Source organism: Vipera berus, assembly GCF_964194415.1.
Source record: "Vipera berus genome assembly, chromosome: 8".
In the NCBI taxonomy this organism is placed as follows: Eukaryota; Metazoa; Chordata; class Lepidosauria; order Squamata; family Viperidae; genus Vipera; species Vipera berus.
Genome location: NC_138211.1, coordinates 10,238,514 through 10,265,325, shown reverse-complemented (window position 1 = coordinate 10,265,325; position 26,812 = coordinate 10,238,514). Strand labels below are relative to the sequence as shown.

The following is a 26,812-nucleotide window of genomic DNA, read 5'->3' as shown; positions in this document are numbered from 1 at the left end:
AAATCAGTGACTACTTCATAGTAAGGCGGCCTCAATTCACAGAGCGCAGGAGTGTATAACTTGTGAGTCTTGTAGGAACTTGGGCTGCCAGGTCTTAAGTCTTAATGGAACAAAAGTGATAACAGGTACTAAATATTTGTTTCCATCCTACCCGGTTCTTTGTCCTGACTCCACACACTTTTTAGAGCCTGGATTTACATTCAAAATTGCAGCCCCTGGTCCCTTGAATGTTGTGTACCAAGAAAGGACATGGCCAAGATTCTCCAGAGTATCTAAGGCAAGTAGTCCTTAACAGAGGCATCTGCAAGATTAAGGTTTCCCTGGCTTCCTTAAGTCCTCCAATAGTAGGACAGCTTGGATCCAGATTCAATATGGCTACCTAGGGTACCGTGATGCACTTCAAAGCATCTCAGGCATGGTAAATGCAAGTGAAATTCTAGAGCTAAGTTACTCAAAAGCAGGGGACAAGTGATTTTTTCCCCTCTGTTCCTATTGGGAACTGGAAGCAGTTCATGATCTAATGGCTATGCCTCTTTGCTGCCTTGAATTAGGCCCTGAATTGTCCATCAGTTGTGCAGTGCAAGCAATGGCCAGAGTGCAGGAACATGCCATTTTCAAGACATCTATATACTACCAAATATTCCTGGGGAAACCTTTCTGAAATTTACCAACCATTTAATCACTCATCATTTTGACACAGGGGAAACCAAAGGTCTGACTTGGCTTAAGACAGCGCTCTATGAAATAATTAAGTCCACTGCTGACAACAAGAACGAGGTCACAAATCTCTGGCCCATGCTGTCAATCTGGTTTGCCAGGCTGGTCCATCCAGACTATGGGTCCTTGATTCTTCCCCCCAAAAACACAACCCATAAATCAATTCTTTAGAATTCAACATCCCAGGTCCACTGTTTGTTTGCTTCTACCATGCCCTGAAATGGCTTTTCTTACAGCCATCTTTTACACAAAATAACTTACTTCAGCTTTATTTAAGCCCCAACTGGTTGAAAACCAACAAGCAACATCCCAGATTTTGAACTTCCTCAAATAAAGCCACCACGACAAATATTCTTTTTCCCCACTCAGCATCGTTGTTATTTCCCTTACTTGAGGTCTTGCCATCTATTGAGACTTCCTTGCAATGACAAAGATGTGGTAGCCTTACCATGAAGGGAAAAGGGGATTTTTTTTTAAAAAAAGAAGTTATTTTGGGGGATGGAGGGAATAATTAAATGCCGCTTCTTAGATGTTCTCCCTTTCCAAGATAAGGAATTCGGAATGCCCGACACTAACAGGTAGAACATCCCAAAAATCTGTTGCTTCTTTAGATGGGATAAACACGTGGTTTGCATTAAAAGTCTTTATTTGGCAAGTAAAGAGGAGAGATTACAAACAGTCAGCATCTGCCCCTTCCTGTTTTCGAACAGGAAAAGCAATAGAGTCTTTCCTTGTGAGGTCTTTGGTGTTCTCTGAGCTTGATAAACCAAGCTCCGAGAGCACAAAAAACTCCACAGTTCAACGCTGAGTTACATATCCAGTATTTTATTCCACTGGAATCTTTCCATTCTCCAAAGCAAGCCAGGACAAGCAAATGTTCAGTCACATGGGGAGTGACGATGGAAATTAAACGCTGCAAGGAAAAGTTGACTTCAGTCTTCTGTGCACAAGAAAAGGCTCGTCCTTGGACCAATTTCAGCCTCCTCTTGTGAGATCTTGCTTATCAACTTTTTCAGCAAGATAACCAAGAGGCGATCTCTGAAAGATAAGATTCAGAGAAGCCTCCCAATCACATGCAAAAAAAAATTGCACTAAATTGTTTTTATTTTATGATTATTTTTTATCAGATAGTGCTAACAGGATCTTTTCAAGTGGAAGAGCCAAATGGGAAAGCAAAAAAAAATCAACTTCCTGTATTTAAATGACCCTCTGCTCTGGATCATATTACTGCTTCGTTTTTTTTTTGTTTTGAATAATGGGTTATAGGAATTTTTGAAGTGCCTCTTCAAAACTGCCTCTTTGTATAGCTTTGCTGGCTGAGGAATTCTGGGAGTTGAAGTCCACAAGTCACAAAAGGGCCAAGTTTGAAGACCCCTGGCTTATAGCATTCAGTTCATTCAAAGTCAACATTGCTGGAGTAGAGGGTGGCTAATGACAGCATTGGATTCGCTATACATTTAAGAGTCTCTCTTTTTTTCTGCGTTGGGGCCATTAGTCCTATCTGGTCTTCTCAGGAAATTACAAGCTTGGTTCTCTTTCTCATCAGAATTGCTTTCACTTCTGCCTTGAGGCCAAATTTGAGGAAAGATTCAAATATTCTGGAGAAATAGATTCTACAGAGAAGAGCCAGAGAAAATCCAACTCAGGAAGGATGTGGTTTTTGCATAGCGGTGTAGTTTGAAACTTCTCAGCCACATATACCTGCACATAAAGCCAGTTGCCACCATCTGATCACTGTTATTGTGACTGGAGAGGAAAAGTATTAAATGCGTAGGGTGCAGTTACACGGAGGGTGTTTAATCCCTGAAAATATGTCTATATTGAAAGGCCAATGAAATAAAACCCAGGTTAGTTTTTATGCTATCCCTGTCCGCACTTAAAGATCACCTACAGAACTCTCATAAACAAAGTTGACATACAGATAGTCCTTGACATACAGCAGTTTGTTTAGTGACCGTTTGAAGTTACAACGGCATTGAAAAAAAGGGACTTATGACTTTTCACACGTACGACCACTGCAGCATCCCCAGGGTCACGTGATCAAAACTCAGATAACAACAACAACAATAATAATAATGTTGGAAGGGATCTTGAGGTCATCTAGGCCAACCCCCTGCTCAAGCAGGAAACCTATACCATTTCAGACAAATGGCTGTCCAGCCTCTTCTTAAAAACTTCCAGTGTTGGAGCATTCACAGCTTCTGGAGGCAGGTAGTTCCACTGGTTAATTGTTCTGACTGTCAGGAAGTTTCTCCTTAGTTCTAGGTTGCTTCTCTCTTTGGTTAGTTTCCATTCGTTGCTTGGCAACTGATTCAAATTTATGACGGTCGCCTGGGTCAGGTGATCCCCTTTTGCGACCTTCTGACAAGCAAAGTCAATGGGGGAAGCCAGATTCACTTAACAACTGTGTTACTAAATTAACAACTGCAGTGATTGACTTAACAACCGTGACAAGAAAAGTCATAAAATGGGGCAAAACTCACTTAAGAACTGTCTCACTTAAGAACCGTCTCACTTAGCAACAGAAATTCTGGGCTCAACTGTGGTCGTTAAGTCAAGGGCTACCTGTACTATGTACTATAACTTCACCCCAAGAGGTTGTTAAAACCACAGTTTACTAAACTATGCTAAAAGGCTAATAGGTAAAGGTAAAGTTTCCCCCGCACATGCGTGCTAGTCGTTTCCACCTCGAGGGGCCGGTGCTCATCTCCGTTTCAAAGCCGAAGAGCCAGCGCTTGTCCGAGGACGTCTCCGTGGTCATGTGGCCGGCCTGACTAGACGCCAAAGGCGCACGGAACGCTGTTACCTTCCCACCGGAGTGGTCCCTATTTTTCTACTTGCATTTTTACGTGCTTTCGAACTGCTAGGTTGGCAGAAGCTGGGACGAGTAACAGGCGTTCACTCTGTTATGCGGCACTCGGGATTTGACCCGCCAGACTGCCGACCTTCTGATCGACAAGCTGAAACCCTCAAAATATCCAGCAAAAAGCCCTGAAGTGACTTGTTGGATGGATGATAACTCAACCCAGGCTCTCCAAATGAATTGATCTCTATTTTCATCCACTCCAGTGACACTCATGTTTCTTACAGATGATGGGTCTTTCTCTTATTACTTGACTGGAATGCTGGAGAAGAGTGGTGTGTTTAGGCCAGGGGTAGGCAACCTTGGCTCTTTTATGACTCGTGGACTTCAACTCCCAGAATTCCTGAGCCAGCACGGGGGAACTATGGCCCCTTCATGACTTGTGGACTTCAACTCCCAGAATTCCTCAGCCAGAATGGTTCTTTGGTCTGAAATGGTATGGAAACCTCTCCCTTTTCCCTCAGCTGTGCTGGCTCAGGAATTCTGGGAGTTGAAGTCCACGAGTCATAAAAGAGCCAAGGTTGCCTACCCCTGGTTTAGGCCATCTTTTCAGTAGTTCCAGGCTCAAAATTATTCCTGGTTAGTTTGGTTTCCCATTAGCTATGTGCTCATGCAGTATAAGCCTTGTAGGAATCTAGGTCACTATAACTGGGCCATCCTGCTGCCTCTGGCAGCAATTGTTGGAAGCACAAACATTAAAGCTCCATTCATAATTTCACAGCACGGCCAAAGCTCTAGAACTTCAAAGGTTCGGCATCTTCTCTGTCCAAATACTTTCCTGTAGTCTTATTATGGACAAGGGGACCATTCATGGATTTGAGGTCTATTTACCTCTCTGTTATCTCCTCTTTTACCTTAGAATATTAAGAAATCTTGCTGGTTGTATTCCATTAACTGGAGAGAGAGAGAGAGAGAGAGGATGCAATTGTAATGAAGAGAAACTTTTTTTTAAGAAAGTGCCTTGATTTCAGAGGAAGTTTCCCCCCCCCAAAAAAATCCAATTGTTTGGGGAACATGCCTTCCAAGCTTCCCTGGTATATGGGGTTGACCTTAGGAGATAGGAGAAAGAGTTGCAGATTGGACAACTGGCAACATATCTCTCAGCCCAAAGAAAGAGAGGGGGATGTGGAAAGCAATTCAGAAGGGACCCTCCCTTAGTTTTCTGGACAGTAAAAGGAGAGGAGAAATACTTTCAGTCTGACAAGATTCTGTTATTGGAAGCTTGTAATAAAGATAAGAGTTAACACTCGTGATTGGGCATCTTGTCTCTACTACTTCAACACAGCCAGACAAAACAATTTGTTGCAAAGCTTCAATCAGAGGAAATAAACAATCTCATGCAAACTCTGAATGAGGCTATATGTCTGGAAGAACTTCAAAAAAAAACCAGCTTTATATACAGTACTGAGAGTTCAAATTTATCATACCATATTTACTTAAATTCAATTTATTTAACCTTTGCGAGGTCTCATCAGGAGAAAGGGATGACCCTACTTATGGCACAATTTTGATCCATGTGCCTCCATGCTTTTTGTGGGCAACGGGTCTTTTTTCAAACAAGAAAAAGAATACAGCCAGCTCATTCTGTTTATCTTGAACTTTAAGGCGATCTGCATAAAGTAGAGAGCAGTAAGGCAGCTAAGGTTACATTCCTGTTTAAACAGGCAAGAAAACTCAGTTTGCCATGTTTTTCCTTGAAAGAGTTGTCAAAAGTATCAATGTCCTTAAAAAACATAGCAATCCACTCTGTTGCTTTCTGTTTTAATCAGTGGGTTAGGTGAACATTTTTCTCCACTTTAATTAGTCAGTGTCCCAAGAGGTCACAAATACATTATTACACTTTACAGGAACAACGTTACAGATAAGATTTTCCCATTTTGAAAAGAGATCTTCTCTCTGGCAGTAAGTAGATATATTTGAAACCGAGTGTGATTTTAAAAATTCACCTCAAATTGCCTGCCAATTTGATAAGAAAAGTTGTGCGGTATTTCAGTTAACTAATTGTAACATTTCCATAACCTTCCTTGTGTCCTTGTAACATGAGACAGGTATCAAGAGAAATAATACACGAAACAAAGAAAAATGTCTTTAAAAATGGTTTAAAGTACAGCCCACAAAAGCTTAAAATGAGAAATCAGCGGCTGATTATAGACATAGAATAGCAGCTGGATACAGAACATCTCCAAAAGGTAGACATAAATTAAAAAAAACCCATTCTAATGAAATTATGGTAAATGTTTTCCAAGATCACAAAACTGTGTCTCACTTATTTTGGCCATGTTGTAAGGGGGAATTCACTGGAAAAAGCAGTTATGTTTGGAAGAGAGTTAGCGGTAAAAGGAAAACAGGCCACCAAAGAAAATGGTGGCTGGATTACCATCAAAGCTGACACCAGCCAGAGCACTGAAAAAACTCAAAGAAGCAGTGCAAGATGGGAGGATTGGATATAGACCTGGTCCACAGAATCACCAACAGTAGGACACAATTGAATGGATATCATCTTCTTCATCATCATCATGTTTTCCTAAAATGCATCACTCTGCATTATAGGCTATTATGGAGCATTGCATTAAGGAGGATATAAGAAATATACAGTAGGCATAAAATGCCCACATTCGTAAATGTAACACAGGCAAAATCTGTGCATTGTTCTAGGTGCTCTGTAAATTTTCAGTGGACTTGGGCTTCTGACTGAATGCAGGAGAAGCTGACAAAAAAAGCATGGTTTAAAAAAAAATCATCCGAGTATAATGATAAGATTCCTTAAGAACAAATTTTGCTGGCAAGCTACTTTAGGAAGTGGATACCAGTACCTTATCCCTTTATCAAAGTAAACCATCAGAAACACAGGAAACATGAGAGGCAATAACTGAAGTAACACACCATGCTAGATCATCATGTGGTTTTTTTGGTTTTGACTGAACAGGTTAGTGAAACCACTGTGATTTGTAAGTCGTTATTTACAGGTCACTGAGATCTGTGAATCGACAACTGTGGTTATTTAACCAACCAGATTTCAGCAAATTATAGCCCAATATAACATGGGACCCATTCAACACTTGGCAATTAGACAAACCAGGTCATTGGTGTTGCTTAATACTTTTGATATTCTCCTTGACTATTCGTGACATTTAAGGCAGAGATTCTTAAGCAGAAGGGAGGAACTGATTTAAATATTCAGATCTAGTATCTCCAGTTGACAATATTAAATGGAAAATAAATTTAGTTGATAATAATACGTAAATGCCAAATAATACAAATATGATTTGAAAGGTTGGAGTTGATAAAATGGATTAATAAGCTGAGTAGACAGGTTGCTCTAAGACATGATGACATTAACTATCCTTTCATTACAATAGCAGAACAGCTGGGTTCATACATCACTAAGACAAGCCAAAGAAGCCACATGTTGCCTTAGTTTAGAGTGCACAGGTAGCCAGAGTTTTCTTTATGGACTCTTGTGCAATTGACAGTCTAATTATGGAGCCTTCTGTAAGGCAAAGAGAGGTCAGTGGGCCTTTTAGAATCCAGAACAACTGCATCACACCCTAACCTAACTCCTATTAGATTAATAAAGAAATGAGGGTGTGATTGTGTTACAGCCCAAGATAATTGGATGGATTTAGGCTGGGACAAAAACTCTCCTGACTGCTTTTAGTTGATCCTAAGAAAATAGACACGATCAAATTTGGCTAGGAAAAGGAAAAAACAATAATCAAAGATGACTTTTCTTCAGGTGCTGTACTGCTGTGGGGCTATAGGCCCTGCAGAGGGGAGGGAGAAAGAGCAGCTGATGAAACATGTGTCGCAACACAAGCTCTACCCTTAGGCACTTCCATGTGCTATCATCACACACATATTGACATTTGGGGGGGAGGGTGTCACAGTTAGGAACAGACCTATCTGTGAACATCCTCTGAAAGAACAGCATGAAGTAAGAGTCAAACAATTCATAGCGGAAATTAAATGTATGGAAATGAATCTACAAGTGTCAGCTCTTCAAGTGTGTTGAACTTCACAGAATTCCCACCAGCAGTTTTGATGAAAAATTGGGACAGACTGGGGAAGGTAAGAACAGCAGCAACCCAGTTTCCTAACCTTCCATCTCTCCATGAGCTGGAGCCTCAAGAAGAACTGCTAAAAATAAAGCCAAACAATCCAAATGTTAAACGAGTCATTTCATGCTTGAAGGAACTCAAGCGCAAAAGTAGAAGAACTGGATCTCAGCACTGTATTCGCAACGCTTGCCAATGGGGAGAAGAAGAACATTGATTAGTCTGCAAAGAATCACAGCCTTTGGCGCCTGTTTAGAGCTTCTGGTTGGGCACTATGCAAAACAGGACCTGAAGGAAAATAGACCTTTGGTCTAACTCAGCTTCCACACATCACTTAGCCTTGCCTAAGAGCTCTGCACGCAAATGTACTGATAAGGCACTAGGGATCTAAGTGCTTAAGATTGGCAGTGATCTTGAAAATCCAATCTGAGCCCGGAAGGTCTAGAATGACACAAATGGGAGGGACAGGTCGATGAAATTCCCAATAAAGTTTCCGTGATATTAGCTCTTATTCCATGCTGACAGTGTGGCTCGGTGGCAGCTGAATGCACCTTCTGCCTCATGTTTTTAAGAACAGGAGTTGGATCCCCCTGCAAATGAGTATTTGTATAAAAACAGTTCCTACACTGACAGGCTCAGACTCTGAATAGTAGGTTACACAATGACACGCTTAAGGAATTCTCTGAAAGATAACTGTTCAACAAAAGTATAAAGATATGCAGATATACTATGGTATATGCTCTTTGCTTCTTACTCTCTGTAGAGCAGGGGTCTTCAAACTTGGTCCTTTTATGACTTGTGGGCTTCAACTCCCAGAATTCCTCAGCCAGGCACACCTGGCTGAGGAATTCTGGGACTTGAAGCCCACAAGTCATAAAAGGGCCAGGTTTGAAGACCCCTGCTGTTAGAGGATCCCAGTGTGGAAGTTGCAAAGTAAGGATGACTGCAGTCGACAGTGAGAAAGGAATCTGATCTGCAGCAAAGAAACTACATCAATGTATAGTGAAAGAATAAGACAGCCTGGAAAGAATCTAGACCCTGAAATGAAATGATAGGTCCTCTTGTCGAATGATCTTTGGAATAACATCTTCATGGAGAAGGCTCTGTTTTAATAAGACTAACAATCTTTGGGCATTATGTAATTTTTAGCTTTGGAAGGGCTGGTCGATTGTTCCATTCCTGCTCTTGGATACTACTATACCAATGGCTTCTAGTCTTAAATATGTTAAGTTACCTTTAGAATCGGTAAAACATTTTGACTCTAGATGGTGGTTACTGGAGAACAATGATGGGGAGACCACCGTCTATGGCCTTCTCGGGGCATCTGGCTTGTTAACATAGGAGCAAGGTGAGAGGGATCTCGGAGTCTTAGTAGACAATCACTTCAATATGAGCCAGCAGTGTGCTGCAGCTGCCAAAAAAGCCAACACAGTGCTAGGCTGCATTAACAGAGGGATAGAATCAAGATCAAGTGAAGTACTAATACCACTTTACAATGCTTTGGTAAGTCCACACCTGGAATACTGCATCCAGTTTTGGTCACCACGATGTAAAAAAGATGTCGAGACTCTAGAAAGGGTACAGAGAAGAGCAACAAAGATGATTAGGGGGCTGGAGGCTAAAACATATAGGGAACGGTTGCTGGAATTGGGTATGTGTAGTTTAATGAAGAGAAGGGTGAGGGGTGACATGATAGCAGTGTTCCAATATCTCAGGGGCTACCACAAAGAAGAGGGAGTCAAGCTATTCTCCAAAGCACCTGAAAGCAGGACAAGAAGCAACGGATGGAAACTAGTCAAGGAGAGAAGCAACCTAGAACTAAGGAGAAACTTCCTGACAGGTAGAACAACTAACCAGTGGAACAACCTGCCTCCAGAGGTGGTGAATGCTCCAACACTGGAGGTTTTTAAGAAGAAACTGGACAGCCATTTGCCTGAAATGGTATAAGGTTTCCTGCCTTAGCAGGGGGTTGGACTAGATGACCTCCAAGGTCCCTTCCAACTTTATTATTATTATTATTATAGGAGACAAGTCACTGAATTTGTAGGAACACCATTCCTGCTGGCGTAGTGGTTAGATTGCCGTATTGCAAGCTAACTCTGCCCACAACCAGGAGTTCAATCCTGATGGGGCTTGAGGTCGACTCAGCCTTCCGTCCTTCCAAGGTCGGTAAAATGAAGACCCAGATGGTTGGAAGAGAGAATATGCTGACATTGTAAACCATCCAGAAAGCACTATGAGGCAGTATGCGTATAGTAAGTCTAAGTACTATTGCTAATCAGATCTAGCAATTTTTAAGCATGTTCCTAATCCCTAATAAAAACAAGTTTGGTTATATATGACTTCACTGTTTGGAGAAGGCCATGCCCAAGTGTTACAAGCACAACCTGCTCTCTTACTGGTGTGTGGGTGCTAGATTTGTTGACAACAAATGATTGTGAGATGAAAGGGACGCCCTTTCTAGTGTTATATCTGTAACAACTTGATCCCATATGCAAGTTATCTCACCAGTCCTGCTGTCATCAAGATGGAACATGCATACTCAAATTAGCAGCAATTGCTCCCTTAGAAAAACCTACCACCAATGTCTCAGTTCTTTCTTTTTGCCTGTTTTGTCTGGGATTTCTCACTAGAAGCTTGATCTGTTCATTCTATAAAACAAGACCAGGGAGAGATGACCTGATTGCTCTATGCTGTCGTACAGAAATGTTACAGAGGAGGGACCTGTCAATCTTGTAAACACAACACAACTCAGAAATGCCTCTTGCAGGCAAAACTAGAACAATCCAGTCTCAGAAGGCAAGGATAATTTCCATTGCAATTGCTTACCAATACAAATCACCATCACCGTGTTTGGCAGAATTAAATGGAGAGATGTGATATATTCGGACAATTAATGTGATATTGCTAGGCTCAATCAAATAAACCACAATAACCTGTTCCAGTCCAGGGCACACAAACCCAGAATGTATTCTCCTTGTGACAAACTTAGGTAAGACTTAGCTGGCCCAAGAGTAGCAAACAAAGTTGAGTTTGTATAGATTGCAGGCATTAAGTAAAAATGTCACACGGCTGGAAATGGCAAAAATCTGAGAAGGGAAGGAAGACTATGATGGTGGGCATTACTGCCACCGAGAAAATGTCAGCAAGACAGAATGATACTTCTTATTACTTTGCGGCCAAACGAGCAAAGGGTGGTAATCACATTAAGACAGATCCTAAAAAATCTTTTAGGAACACAAAGCAAAACCATCCTTATCCACCAGGGACTCAATTACTGCTCTGTTTGGGATATTTTCTGCTTAATGGTTTTTATCACCCACCCAATCATTTGGAATAATTTCCAAATATGTGAGAAGCGACATACTGGAAAGGCAGCCTTCTTATATTTTGAAGTAAAACCCACAAGTAATAATTAACATGAATGTTATGATCCGGTTGAAGATCTTTCCTACAAAACCTGATGTAGCACAAGCTTTGCTTTCCCATCCCCATCACTCCATGGTTTTAGTCCGGACTGCCTGCCTATATGCTAGAGCAGGGCTTTTCAACCAGTGGTACGGGTACCACCTGTGGTACATTGGCACCTGGCAGTTGGTACGTGACCATCCTAGAAAAGTGGTAGTGGGGGAGGGGAATGAGCTGAACTGGTGGCAGCAGAGCACAAGCTTGAGCGAGAGACGGCTGGAGCTGCAGGGCTGTCAGGGCTCAGCAGAAGCGCCAGGATCAGAGCTTCTTCGGGGCTGTCAGGGCTCAGTGGAAGCGCCAGGATCAGTGCCAGGCTCCAGCTGGAGCTCGGTGCTGATCCCAGCGCTTCTGCTGAGCCCAGAAGAAGCGCCAATTAGTTGGAATGTTGCAGCATCTCCAGGGTCTTGTGATTTACCTTCAGATGCTTGGCAACCGATTCATTTTTTCAGTGCCATTGTAACTTCAAACAGTCACTAAGCGAGCTGTTATAAGTCGAGGACTACCTGTACTTCATCACTTTTTTTCTTTTTTGTTCCTCATTAAGTTTTTGACACCTTGCTAGGTGACTGGTGGTACTCGGATGTTGCCATATCCTAAAAGTGGTACAATGGGTGAAAAGGTTGAAAAGCCCTGTGCTAGAGAGTATTGTCTCCATGGAAACTGACATCACTATTTGTCTTGCACATTGCAAAGACTGAACATAGAGCGCAGCAATGATCTCTGGCTGCTCGTTTCGTGTATCGGAGCTCCCACTCTTTGCAGCTGGAAGATGCCTTGACATTTGAGGACTAGTTTCAACTCACCTGAAGGCCTAGATTGGGGAAGGCGGCCCTGTCTTTTCTCCCAGAGAACCAAGTATGTGAAGGCACTGCAGGAACCAGGTAGCCAGTCTGCTTGCCTTTCAATCGTAACATATAACGTAATAGGCAGTGTTGGGATTCAGCCAGTTCGTACCAGTTCGGCAAAACCGGTAGCTAATTTTTTTTGCTGCTCAGGCCCAGAATGGACTTCCGGAAGCGGCATCCACACACAGAGAACTGGTTGTTTCCCCTATTTCAGGGGTAGGCAACCTCGGCACTTTTATGACTCATGGACTTCAACTCCCAGAATTCCTGAGTCAGGTCGGCAGTTTGGCGGGTTGAATCCCGAGTGCCGCGTAACAGAGTGAGCGCCTGTTACTCGTCCCAGCTTCTGCCAACCTAGCAGTTCGAAACCACGTAAAAATGCAAGTAGAAAAATAGGGACCACTCCGGTGGGAAGGTAACAGCGTTCCGTGCGCCTTTGGCGTCTAGTCATGCCGGCCACATGACCACGGAGACATTCTCGGACAAGCGCTGGCTCTTCGGCTTTGAAACGGAGATGAGCACCGGCCCCTAGAGTTGGAAACGACTAGCACGCGTGTGCGGGGGAACCTTTACCTTTACTTACTGGTAATAACCATACGCCAAAGCAAAATTGCAACACCTCCACCCCACCCTAGTCTGTTGCCACAGAACCACTGGACCACCCCAAGGCAGGCTCTTGAACTCAGCTCCTCCCAGTTGGATCCACCGCATAGATCCGAGTCAAATTAAGGATGCCTGATCTTTCTTTTGCAAAGAAAGTCCAGTTGCCTTTTGAAAGAGAGAGAGAGAGAGAGAGAGAGGGAGAGAGGGAGAGGGGAAGGAAGGAAGGAAGGAAGGAAGGAAGGAAGGAAGGAAACAAAAAAGCTCCTTTGGGAATCTCCCCAGACAGAAAGATGCCTGAATTCTCTCTGCCTTCTGCGCCCAAGGAGAAAAAGCAGGGGATACCCAGGAAGGGATGGCACTGGATGCGGAGGCTCCGAGCCAAGCCCTGCTGGATCCCAGATCTTTTCCCGGGAATGCTTTCAGGCTTCTCTCCGGATCGCAGGATTCTCCAGAACAAAAGAAGGGAAAGCGGGTCCAGGAGCGTCGCCCGCCCTCCCCTCCTCTACACCCGCGCTTCCTCTGCCGGCCCTCTAAGGCTGGCCTGCCCCGATTGTCCCTCAGAGAAAGCCCGGCGCTTAAGCCGGCCAGCCGGGCCTCGCTGGCACGTGCCCCGCCGCTAGGTCGCACGCGGCGCTTCTCTCCCGCCTCGCTCGGCCCGCCGGCAGCTGGGGCTGCGTCCCCGCCAGCGGCTCTTTCTCGGTTCGAGCCAGGCGGGCAGCGGCTCAGGCCCGGGCCGACCGGGGCAGACCTAGCGGAGATCGAAGGGAGCCAGGCAGCCCTCCTGGGCCTCTCGCCCGGCCAACGGAAAAGCCGGCGGCCCTTCTTACCAGCTGTCCCTGGAGAAGGAGCGGACGAAGCGGATCCCCGGCGCGGGGATGGCCCGCATGGCTGCTGCGGCTGCTGCTGCTGAGGGAGAGGCGGAGGGGGCGAAGCAAGAACCGCCGGCCGGCCGGGGACTCGATTGGTTGGCTGGTGCGGGAGGCGACCGCCCGGGTTCCTCTCTCTCTCTCGGAGCGGGAGGCGCCCGATCGGCCCGGCTCTTGCTTGGTTCCGCCGGCGGAGGCGGCGGAGGCGGCTGGCATTTAAATGCCCCGCTGGAGGCCAGCCGCCGGGCACCCGCCGGTGATTCAAGGCCGCTGCCCCCCGCCCCGCCCCGTGGCGGGCAGGGCCAAGGCGAGACGGCCAGCTGCCCGCTTGGGCTGCCCCTCCCTTCCCGAGCCGCTCCCGATGGGCGAGTCGGGGCGCCGCCGTCCAGATGCAGCGCTTGCAGCCTCGACCTCGCCCGGCCAGGGACCCAAAGAAGGGAGAAGCCCTTGCTGCCTTCTGCCCGCCGAGCCCTGGGGAGCCTTTTGTTCCGGATGGGCTGCTGGGTCGCCAGCAAAACACACACACACACACACACACACACACACACACACCCGGTTTGAGCTTCTGTTGGTGGGGGCACCGGGGGGGCTTTTCTCGGCCAAGTCCCGCCAAGCCCCTGGGCGCCGAGAAAGCCCATGTTAAAAAAAAAAGTCTGTCCGTAAAGGATCGTTTCTTAAATCACCGTTTGGACCAGGGGTAGGCAACCTCGGCTCTTTGATGACTCGTGGACTTCAACTCCCAGAATTCCTCAGCCAGAATGGTTCTTTGGTCTGAAATGGTATGGAAACCTCTCCCTTTTCCCTCAGCATGGCTGGCTCAGGAATTCTGGGAGTTGAAGTCCACGAGTCATAAAAGAGCCGAGGTTGCCTACCCCTGGTTTGGACTGTTTGATTGCCGTTTTGAGCCATGACTGAAACATGGACAAAGTAAGGGAAAGTCAAAGTCACCTTAAAAGGCCGAGGATCTTCTCTCCCAACCAACTGTAGGGAGTTGGGGGTAGAGATCTTGGGGTGGCCAAAGTCATCCAATGAATGTCCTTAGTTGGGGGCAGATTGGAGTCTGGATCTTTCCAACCCTACTCCGACTGGCATCTTCATTCCAACCCTACTCGGGCATCTTCATTCCAACCCTACTCGGGCATCTTCATTCCAACCCTACTCCGGCATCTTAACCATTACATCACACTGACTCTGTTAGATTGCATAGGTAGTCCTCGACTTACAACAGTTCGTTTAGTGACCAACGGCACTGAAAAAAGGGACTTATGACCATTTTCACACTTAAAGACCATTGCAGCATCCCCATGGTCACTTGATCAGAATTTGGATGCTTGGCAACTGACTCATATTTATGACCGTTGCAGTCTCCGGGGGTCGTGGGATTCCCCTTTCGTACCTTCTGACAAGCAAAGTCGAGGGGGAAGCCGGATTCCCTTAAGAACTGTGTTGCTAATTGAACAACTGCAGTGATTCCCTTAACAACTATGGCAAGGAAGGTCGAAAAATGGAGCAAAACTCGCAAATGTCTCACTGAGCAACAAATATTTTGGGCTCCGTTGCGGTGCTAAGTTGAGGACCACCTGTACCAAACACACAGGTGGATTATAGTGATGATTTTCCTACCCAGGAAACCCACTGTTGGCAACAGGTGCATATATGTGCCCACGTCTCTCTAATGGAGATACATTTTGAGGCTGTTTCTGAGTGTTGAATTTGATTTTTTTTTCCTTCAAAGAATGATGCTCAAAGCTTTCAGTGCTCAGAATGAAATGACAGGCCTTTTGTGAAATAGATTTGCTGTGAAAAGCCCTGAACTACAGGAAGAGTTCAGTGAAAACTGAAAACTGTCTCACTACTTATTTTTTGTTAGATTTATTCAAGTATTCATGCTACTGTTTTGATTTTACTCCTTTAATTAACCTACAGGCTGATTTTGGGAGAAAATGTAAGTTGAGATCATAGAGAAAACAGTATGCCATTTCCCCCCCCCCCCACCTAAATTCCTTTAATTTCTTTTTTAAACTATATCAAGGATCTTATGAGAGAGAAGTATAATAAGCGCATGATTAACCTTTCCATCAGCAGAAACTAAAATAGAATCTAAATGGAAAAATGATGTTTCTTCGGGTAGGACAGCTTGCAAAGGAAGAGCATAAGAGTTCAGTGCCCATGGTAAATTTTACTCATTTGATAGGATTTAGAAAAGGCAGAAAATTAAAAAAAAAACCCAAAAGAAAACCCACATTTACAGATATTTGGATTTTCCCTGCTCTCCTTTCATCTTCTGAAATAAAAGAACAGGACAAAATGTAACTAGTGAATAATTGCATTAGCTTTCTTTGAATACATGACTTTTGTATTTAAATGAATGATCATCACTTGCCCCCCCCCCGAGACGGTGTCACAAAAAGGTCATTAACTATTTGTACATTTCATTCCCCCACCCCACCCCGTCAGTCTGGGTGGTAGTTTAAAGACATTTCCCCCTCCCCATTTATTTGGTAGGGTAGCTTTCTCTTCTACTTGCCATCGTCTGATGTGGTGAAATTTGTTGTTGTTGTTAGTTGCGAAGTCGTGTCCGACCCATCGCGACCCTATGGACAATGTTCCTCCAGGCCTTCCTGTCCTCTACCATCTTCTGGAGTCCATTTAAGCTCACGCCTACTGCTTCAGTGACTCCATCCAGCCACCTCATTCTCTGTCGTCCCCTTCTTCTATTGCCCTCAATCTTTCCCAGCATTAGGCTCTTCTCCAGCGAGTCCTTCCTTCTCATTAGGTGGCCAAAGTATTTGAGTTTTAGCTTCAGGATCTGGCCTTCTAAAGAGCAGTCAGGGTTGATCTCCTCTAGGACTGACCGGTTTGATCGCCTTGCAGTCCAAGGGACTCGCAGGAGTCTTCTCCAGCACCATAGTTCAAATTAGAAATTAGAACACCCAAAATATCCATCAGAATTGGCTATCTGGGAGTTTCTGGTGCTGCAACTCCACATCTGATGGACACAAAGTTGGAGAACATTCCACAAGAGTGTTTATGCAAAATAACAATTATTTTTTTTAAAAAACAAGCTTTCCACCCACCCATCTTTCTTTTTTTATAAACCATTAGTCTTTTTAAAAACTATATAACGAACCCTTTCACTTAACACATAAATCAACATAATTCCAAGAGCTTCCAGTAAACCTTAAACCAATCTTTGTATCCAGTTCATAAGAGAACACATTTTCTTCTCATTTTGATACTGTGAGACACCTTTGCTCAAAGTCATTTTGCACCACCTCATGCTCAATCTCAGCGTTCGTATTTTTATTAATATATTACCAGATGATTAGCAATACTTGGGGATGCTTGCATGATAAAGTGTCCTTTTTGCTCTAACAGAAATGGCATTTCACCTTTCTAGATGCAAGTTCCTCATCCCAGACCTACTTGGAAAATTATCTGGATGGCTGCCAACTTAATAATAATAAAGTTGGAAGGGACCTTGGAGGTCATCTAGTCCAACCCCCTGCTCAGGCAGGAAACTCTATACCATTTCAGACAAACGGCTGTCCAGTCTCTTCTTAAAAACTTCCAGTGTTGGAGCATTCACCGCTTCTGGAGGCAGGGTGTTCCACTGGTTAGTTGTTCTAACTGTCAGGAAGTTTCTCCTTAGTTCTAGGTTGCTTCTCTCCTTGATTAGTTTCCATCCGTTGCTTCTTGTCCTGCCTTCAGGTGCTTTGGACAATAGCTTGACTCCCTCTTCTTTGTGGCAGCCCCTGAGATATTGGAACACTGCTATCATATCCCCCCTCATCCTTCTCTTCATTAAACTAGACATACCCAATTCCAGCAGCCGTTCCTTGTATATTTTAGCCTCCAGTCCCCTAACTGAACGCTGAGACTTTTGTTAGAAAACACTTTGTAAATTTCTCTGCAAAGTGGGAATTGATCATTGCTGGGAGGAAACATTTCCCTCTCCCCTACACCGTCTCAAAGAACCCCAGGCGGAGTTTTCTTTTCAGCACCAGCAGAAGCCATTGGATTCATCCACACCATTTAAGTCATTTGTGCAATTCATTTTTTTTTTTGGTTTTCAATGTCACTGTTGCATTTTTTAAAAAAAAAAATTTGGAGAAAGGGGTTGGGACCAAATCAGCCCTAGTGCCTTTCAACCCTACAGGAAGGGCTCATCAAGGTGACTGTTGTGATTTCTGTGATAGTCCCTTGGATCTTTTGACAAAATTGCTCTGGAATCCTTGAAGACCCTTGAGAGAAGCCTGCAAGATAACATGGAGGCTGAAGGAGTAGGGAACTATTGGTGACAATGACTTCTCTGCTTCTTTTCTCTATGGGAATGAGCTTCTGCAGTGCAGATGTTTCATTGCCAAATGAAGTGCAGCTTGCTCTTATTTTTATATATGTTTCATTGCCAAATGAAGGGAGTGCAGCTTGCTCTCATTTTTATATACCAGTGGCTTGCCCTGTCAGTGTTGGTAGGAGTCTTCTTAGCAGTTCCTTGATTGGCTGATTTGAGTGGTCTGTAGATGTTGTTTATCTCAATGTGCCTGTGGATGGCAGAATTGTCTGAGTGTCAAGCCTCCAGGAATTCCCTGGAGTTTTGGGATTTGGCTTGATCTTGGATGCTTACAGTTTCCCAGTTGAAACTATGGTCGAGTCTGTCTGTGTGCTGGGAAATTAAAGGAGTTTAAGGAGTTAAGGATTTCTGTGACGATAAGGAATACTTTAATTCAAACCATGTCCCATCTGGCTAGTGCCTATATATTTTAACTTTTTTTGTGGGCTGCTGAGCTCCTTAGGACGGGGTCCCAAAGCCCCAGTCTGTGGACTGGTACCGATACCGGTCCACAGCATGCCAGCAACCAGTCCGCACAGACAAGCAAAGCCCCATGCAGGTAGCACACAAAACCATGCACCCTCCGGTCCGTGGAAAAACCTCTCTCCACGGAACCGGTCCCTGGTGCCCAAAAGGTTGGGGACCTCTGCCCTAGGAAGAGGTATTGGGTACCCTGCTTGAATTCAGTAAACATGAATACCATCACACACCAAGTATCTCCACAACACGTGTAGTCTTTTTGCTGGCTCCACACTGAATATTTTCAGTTACTCCAACTTCGTTCACTATCACGTTTTGTTTATAATCCTAATGCACATGCTGCCTTCCATGTCCTAATGTCTTCTCCAACAGCCTAGAAGCATTCCATTCAAATCTTGATAACGCTACTTGGAGATAGAGAGAACTGCACTTCATTCTGTTCTTGATAAGCTATCTGCAAATATTTAGTCAGTCCTGCAGAGAGGTGATGTCAGCTTGCTTCTCAAACTTGACCTATGCTTTTTGCTTGCTGAAAAACTGGACTTTTAATTGAAATGTATTTAAAATTCCATCAAAAATTGCTGTATGGAATTTGAGAAGCTGCAATCTGAAAAGATGATCCTTTGGGGAAAAAAAGAAAGTACTTTTTTTGGTCTGGAGAATGAACCAAAGAAGCCATGGCTCGCTGAACTGTCTTTTTTTTTTAAATTAAAAATTGTGTACAAATCCATGCATTAGGAGGCCTGAGCATAAGCATGCTTGGGAATGTTCTGAGCATTTAAAGAGACACAAACCAATCACAATCCAAGTTAACACAGTTCTCTCTTTCAAGCAAGAACCTACAAGTGAAATTGATGCATTTGTTCCTTTTTGTTTCTGAATATGAAATGCATTAAATAATAGACTACATCTATCAGTAATTACATCTCTAGACTATATCCAGTGCTTTTTTTGTAAAAGAAAAAGGTGCCGGAACTCACACATGTCATACAACCCGCCTTGCCTACCCTACAAGGGTCCATCCAAAAAAGGTGCCGGAACTCCGTTCTGGGTGTTCTATGACAAAAAAAAAATGCCCTGACTATATCTATCAATAACACTGAGGATTCAGAATCTATGTTTGCTTTTTGCAGGTACAATTCAGGAATCCTGGAGTTATTTTAGAAAATTAGAATGTAGCAGTTGAACGGATAAGAATTTGATCAAATTTTCTTAAATGTCAATAGAAAGAGTAGTTGTTCCACAATATTTTACAAATATTCACCTGCTTAGAAATCTAAATGAATGACCCAGATATAATACAGAAAGGAATAAAGTGAATAAAAGCAATCATCTTCCCCTTATATCTAGCTGACAGGAGACATTAGTATCTAAGTGGAGAATGACTAAAATTCTGCAATTTGTATAGGGAAGCTAATAAAGTGGTATTCAGTAACCTTGATAATTTATAAAACTAATGGATAATCCTCTTAAGCAAAGACTATACAAATAAATGTTTTTATGTATTAATACTGAAGAGAAGATAGAGAAAAATAACTAAAAAGGCTTAGATTCCTTGGGAACACCAGTTCTTATCTCTGCGCACAATTGATGAGTATATATATATAAAAAAAACCTTTTCTCTTCAAATTCCAATAGATATGCTTGTTTGCAAGCTGATTCAACAGAGGAAAGTAAAGTATAATTCTCATGTTTTAACAAAATGGCCACTTTCCTATTTACTGATAATTATTATTCTGCAGACTGGTTTATTTTATCTCTGAGTTTTCAAGAAATAAACCCAGTGGCACATAGATTAAGGAGTCTTGAGAGATTTCCCATTTTATTTAAGTGGAGATTAAAGAATCAGGTGCGCAACAGAAAAAGTAATTAGAGTTACGCAGACACTTTAAAAGTTTATAAATATGTTTTTCTCATTTCAGAAATGAATGTATTTAGCTCACGGGTGCTGAGCATAAAACACAATCGCATGTTTAAAATTCCATCACAATTAGCAACACAGATGTTGAGATTAAACAATTCAGTATCATTTGATTCAATACGATGCAGTGAAGCACCAGCCCATCTGCCAGTGTAGGAAATATATATTTAATAATGTTCTGCCATTCAAACTGTTTGGCTAATTTTGAAAATACCAGAATTCTCATCAAGAAAGTTTTATTTCAGCTACGTGTTTGTAAAATATTAACAGCACTTGTTGCAGCATCCCCACGGTCACACAATCAAAATTCAGATGATTGGCAACTGACTCATATTTATGACGGTTGCCATGTCCTGAGGTCATGTGATCACACTTTTCAACCTTCTGACAAACAAAGTCAATGGGGAAGCCAGATTCACTTAACAACAGAGTTACTAATAACTGCAACGACTCACTTAACTGTGGCAATAAAAGTCGTAAAATGGGGCAAAACTCAACAAGTGTCTCACTTAACAACATAAATTTTGCGCTCAACTGTGGTCATAAGTCAAGGACTACCTAAACTGGGTTTTTCCCTCTAATGCTTCTCCTACATAAGGGGCAGCGAAAGAGCTGATTAATACAAAATTCAACATTGAAATTATTTCTTTTGGATCCTATGAACATTGATGGTGTTCCTTGCAAGGTTGGCAAAAAATGCGGGATTTGATTTTAGTAAATCTGAAGCACTTTTGTCACTATGAATCAAGGAATGCATTTATCTTTTTTTCTAGGCTACTCTTATTATGTTATGCTTTCATTTCGGTAAGATAATTCTTTTTATCCAAACATTTCAGAGCGGCTTTACGCCACCAAGTGATAATTAACTCTTAATGCCACTTTTCTCATTCTAGGAAACCTAGTCAATGACTCCTGACTTAGATTGCCCAGTAAGGCATTAAATGATCATTTTTAATGACTGCTGATAAAAAACCTTTGGTTCTAAAGATACTTTAGATTTATATTACCAATAGCTATGGCAACATTAAAGCAACATCAGCTAACTGTCAACAAATTAAAAAGTCATCGTCCAGTTCCACTTTCTAATTCACTATATTCTCATCACCCCAGGAGTTAAATGAGCTGATTTGGTAATGAATGCTTTACAACCAACATTTGTTTCAAGAAGGAAAATAACTCTCAAACTTATCTGTAGCTTATTCATTTTTTAAAGTTAATTATATATAATTATTAAAAAAAAAAAGATACACCTTAGGGTTAGGGTTAGGTCACCATGAACTCATAGAGGAAAATGGACATTGCCAACAAACTCAGAGTGCTTGGGTATGGTTAGGAGGGCACTGACTTTTCTAGCCTGCCCTCTCTACGTTTCCTGGTAAAATACACGGGAAAATCGCATTGGAGGAAAATTCCACTTATTAACTGTTTTTGGAAATGTTAGGGATTGCTTAGAATTCAAGAAAAGTTTCAGTTGTTACAGAAGCTTTATCTCAATTCTTCCTCTCCTGAATTACCACTGTGTATAGATGAAATTGTGAATTTTACTAGGTAATTAGACGGTTTTACAAATTTTTGCAAACACAAAAACTCCACACACACAAACACACATAGAAACACACACACACACACACACAAACACATCTAAGGAGGAGAAATGTTTTTTTCACCTTCAAAAATATGCAGAAAAAAACAGTTGCACGTTCATTGCCTGTTAAACAATACCTTCTGGCATAAAGGCTTTGAATATTTAGACCTGGTGGAAAAAAATGTAACTTTGCAACAATGTTTATTCAATCAAATTACGGTATGTCTGTTACATTTTGTAACTATACTTTCCTCCAAGTCTGCAACTCTTTAAGTAAACTATTGTTGTGATGGCAAAAAGTTATATAATGCGATGAAACCTGTTACTCATTGTCCCAGAGACCTAAAGGAATCACGCTTATAAAATCTGTTATCATAATCCTCAGTAACATTACGAAGGCAATATAATTTGGCCATGTGTTTTTCTTCCCAGCAATAGAGGTATTCATTGTTTCTTCAAACAGGAGCTACTGCACAATTTGATTTAATGTTTATTCCCTCTCTGCCATGTTTGAACCAAAGAAAACAGTAGATGCTAAAAGATTTATATGAAATATTGCAGAAGATGGCACCACGAGCCCGTTCCTTATATTTTAAGCCTCCTATTGGTGATAGGAACATGCAATCCAATCCTCCTTGTGTTGGCAAGCAAATGTGATTATACCTCCTAGAGAAAACTAATGATTTTTCCCCTGTCTGGATCAGGACCTGTTTGGTGTGATGGTGAAAGATGAATTTCCAATTGTAAATGGTCAACAAGTTTCAAGCAAGGCCTTTTATTTTTCCCCATGAGCAAAACAAAAGTGTATAATTACTGTCTGTAGGGCAGCCGATGGTTTCTATGCATAGGTGAGTCTAGGGGTGATCATTCCTCCTCAGCCTTAGCAAGTTTAAAATGGATTCAACTCCTGCTGGAAGCCCTGTTGCGAGTCGGGATTCAAAGTTCACCCATCTTAAACTTTCCAAGGAAAACGCCAAGCAATTCAAAGGGGTTGAGTTGGATTTACTTAACAAGTGCATGATTTACTTAACAACTGTGCTTGATTCGGGTTGTTAAATTGGGCACAGCTCACTTAACTGCCTTGCTTAGCAATGGAAATTCTACTCCCAATTGTGATGGTAAGTCAAGGACAATTAGATGTGCCAAACAACACTGTATATATTAACATACAACACTGCATATATTTAACATTGTATACATTATTTTCCCTCGTGCCATCACTCTGCTGAACACCTAATTCCCACAGTACTGTCTTGTCTAGGATATTTTCCTAGACAAGCTGGATTATTATAAGCCTTTGAATCTTTTCTATTATCTTCTCTTACTGGTATCGTTATTATACCAGTATTACTTTGTTGTTTGTATGTACACTGAAAGCTTATGCATCGGAGACAAATTCCTTGTGTCCAATCATACTTGGCCAATAAAGAATTCTATTCTATTCTATTCTATTCTATTCTATTCTATTCTATTCTATTCTATTCTATTCTATTCTATTCTATTCTATTCTATTCTATTCTATTCTATTCTATTCTATTCTATTCTAATTTTCTATATTATTTTATACTCTATATTCTATTCTCTTCTGTTTTGGAAACACAAATTCATTATTTTCCCCTTCTTGTGCAAATCCACAGCTACAGTAAAAATCATTGTGTAGATTCTGCAGCCTGTGATTTGTCTAACTATGCCTCCTGGTGGCTAATAGATGGTTAGCTTAAAAACAAACCACAGAGAGAAATAAGTGGGGAAACATTTAAGGAGCCGTTTGCCCCATGACCCTTGTTTTAGAGTGGCAAGAGTCAGCATGAACCCACTTATACCTCACTCCTATTCAGAAAGGCCCGTAGGACCAATTACTGGGGAATATCTTATTCTAAACGTATGCTAAACAGATGACCTCTTAGAACATTATAGATTCCTCATTACTTTTCATTAAAAGTTGAGCCTGTTCCAACCCACAGTAAAGTTCATTTTCTTTGTTATCTAGGTATTAGTTACCACTCCAGAAAGAAGTGTATGACTTGCAAAGGGCGAGACCCTATGTAAAAAGTATCATGGCATGCCTTAAATGCTTTATTAGGGGTTTGTTGTTCTTGCTGACGCAAGTAACTCATGAGTTATCGGCTAATAATTAGCATTAAAGGATACCATTAGAGTTACAAATGCTTTTTTGGTTTGCGTTAGGCGCGACGCAAGTACAAGTTAACAGAAAAACAAGCTTCATAAAGCACTGTGGAAAAAACTTGCATTGCACTTTTTTAAATATTTGGTGCAGTTACTTAAAGGGAAGGGGTATTTTCCCAAAGTTTATGCAAAGGTGAACAAATTTGAGATTACCATTTCCTGGATTAACAACAAACACAGGAGGATTGCATTATATTGAGACGTATGTCCAACGTTTTCGAGGCTATGTGTTTATCTACCTATTCAAATTTGCAATTTATCTTTTTTTTGCCACAATGGAAACTTCAAGGCAGTTAAACTGCATTAAAACCAGCAGAGTGACAATAAATAAAAAAAACACCTCCTGCTGACTGAATGCTTTTGCCCACGATCTACAGTATGTGGCAGCTTTCTTTATAGCTTGGAATCTGGTTACCTTCTGGATGGTCACTTGGTAGAATTTAGATGCCCTACATTACAAGACCTAACAGGGAGAAGGTGCTCCAAATATCCACCCTGAAGGAAATTGGGGGACTGCAACCCAGGAACTGACTTTCTAAGCAGATAGTTTATTGATAGGTCTTACAACCCCATTAAATCAAAAGATAAAACCACAAGGTCTAGTTCCAAGGTAAACTAGGGAAAAGAAAATGCAGTAATAAAATACGTGTGCTAAATAAAAATAATTAACAGATCCAATACATTGGCTTTATATGATAGCCTGAACTGTTCAATGTAACAGATTCTTAGGGAGCCAAATGTCACTGTGCAGATGCATTCTTGCTCTTTTATCCAGCAGCATTTCTAACGGTGAAGCCAAGTAGACATTGCAAGATACCTTCACTTTTGTCTGTTTCTAGAGGTAGTAAAAGTATTTCAAGCCAATGGCAAAGAGTTTGCCAAAAAAACTAGTTTCCATCTACATAGCCAAAGGCACTTCAAGTTACTCATAGGTCATTCTGACTCCTATGGAACATTTCTATAAATGTATAGCTGTATTTCATTCTCATTAGCAGATTAAAACCTACTTTGATCAGCAACATCATACAATTAAGTGACCTTTTGCACAGTTGGAGAACCCAGGTTGCTCTGGTCCTAACTAGCAAGGTTACTTCAGGTAAGGCGAGACAGAGGAGAAGGCAATTTATTCAGGGTGGGTGGGTGGGTGTGGACCACCCAGCCAATAAATTCCACACTTTATAGCTTTCCAGATCCAATATAGTATTATTGGCATAGTCCACCATGTTGTACAGGCAGTGGAAATCAGCAAGAGACAGAGATTTTTCAGTATGGCTTTGAGCCAAATCCAAGCTTTTATTTTTGTTTAAAGTTCTTCCATCTCTTGAATTCTTGGGATTTTATTTCTCTGACCCTTGCTACCACATGTATCCATCTAATAGCATACAACCAAAATTTAAGCATGTTATTTATTTATAGGGCCACCTATCTCACAAAAGTGACTCTGGGTGGCTGAACCAAGGTTAAAAATACAATATAAATACATTGTAAAAATGTTCCTCCAAAACACCATGCCATAAAAAAAAACAATGGCTTGATTCACAGAACACACCCATTCTAACCCAACCTCATTATATTTTGCTTCTTGTGTGAACCAGCTCATGCTTTCAAAACAATCTAGTATTATGGCTGGCTTTATCTGAATTCATATTGCACATTCTTGGTTCGGGATCCATAGCAGTCTGAATGAAATTGGATCCCAGAGGTAGAATTTATCGTCTTGTTGACGAGGCAATAAATTAAAATATTAACAATTGAATAGTTTAGATTAAAAAAATTTAAAAATGTAAAACATTATAAAAACATAAAAAAAATAAATAAAAATAAAATGAAGAGTTGGGGAGACTAGGAGTCTCATTTGATATCATTCTTGTTTTACCTTGTATTTGCTTTTTATTGTACCTAAAATTTGGCTGTTTCAATAGAGAATCATATTTTTTACATTGTTACCGACACTGTGCTAACTTACAAAGAATGTAATTTAGAGAAATGACATAGCAGTCTAATTCTACAATAGAAATATAGGTGAATATGTAAGTTTCCAATACAACTTTTGCAAAATATAATATATACCAGACTGCAGATGTTTAGTAGGAAAAAGCCAAGATAACTAAGTACAGATCTATTTTTTCCACCCATTTAGAAAGTTATTGAGCTTTAAAATGGTGCTAAAGTTACAGGACTAGACTGTCCTTGGAAATGAACTATCTGAAAAGACGTAAAAACTTGCTATAACCATTAGACTGAAGCAAGATTTTTAACTTCTATATTTACATCTGTTAATAATCCCATTTTAATACTACCATTTAAAGAAAATCCAAGGATAAAGCTAATATGCCCACATTTATGGGGATTTAAAAATCTATGCTATTTTCCTATTTTATCAGTAGAAAATGATACAGATATTTTAAGAAAACCATAAGCCTGCATAGTAATTCTGGAAGTCTAATGCATCTACTGAAGAGAAAAGAAGAGTAGCGAATATTTTCACTACTGAGGATTTAATACATATTTTGTTTTCCCCCAAGATTGTAGTAACCAACATTATCAACTATAGTGGTAATTAGAGTATAACTGGGAGCGGTTTTGCACCTGTAATGCAACTTGGAACACTGCTAAGTCAATACCGTTTTGTTATTTAAAAATCTTGGTTAAACAATGAACAAATATAGCATCTGAAGCTATTTTTATACCATCACGTGTTGCAGGAAAAACACACAGACATTAAAAATGCAATTATATGTTATAATCCCCTCAATTTCTATTGCTAAATCATTTTTATAAGCAATTCAATTTACAAGAAGCAGACATGGTTTAGCAGAAAATCTTTTTCATGTGTTATTATTCCCAGAATTCACAACAGATATGCAGAATTGACAATAGACACTTGGA

General features: G+C 41.5%; 1 protein-coding gene across 2 annotated transcripts in view; it reads right to left on the bottom strand.

Moving 5' to 3' along the window:
- Window positions 1-13,684, bottom strand: part of SLC37A2 (solute carrier family 37 member 2) — a 38,345-nt gene extending 24,661 nt beyond the window's left edge. For both annotated transcript variants that reach the window (XM_081334003.1, XM_081334004.1), the window contains exon 1: window positions 13,379-13,684. In XM_081334003.1, coding sequence (XP_081190129.1) covers window positions 13,379-13,437 — 59 coding nt within the window. In that variant the 5' untranslated portion in view covers window positions 13,438-13,684. The remainder of the gene's footprint in view (window positions 1-13,378) is intronic.
- Between the last annotated feature and the right edge of the window lie 13,128 nt (window positions 13,685-26,812).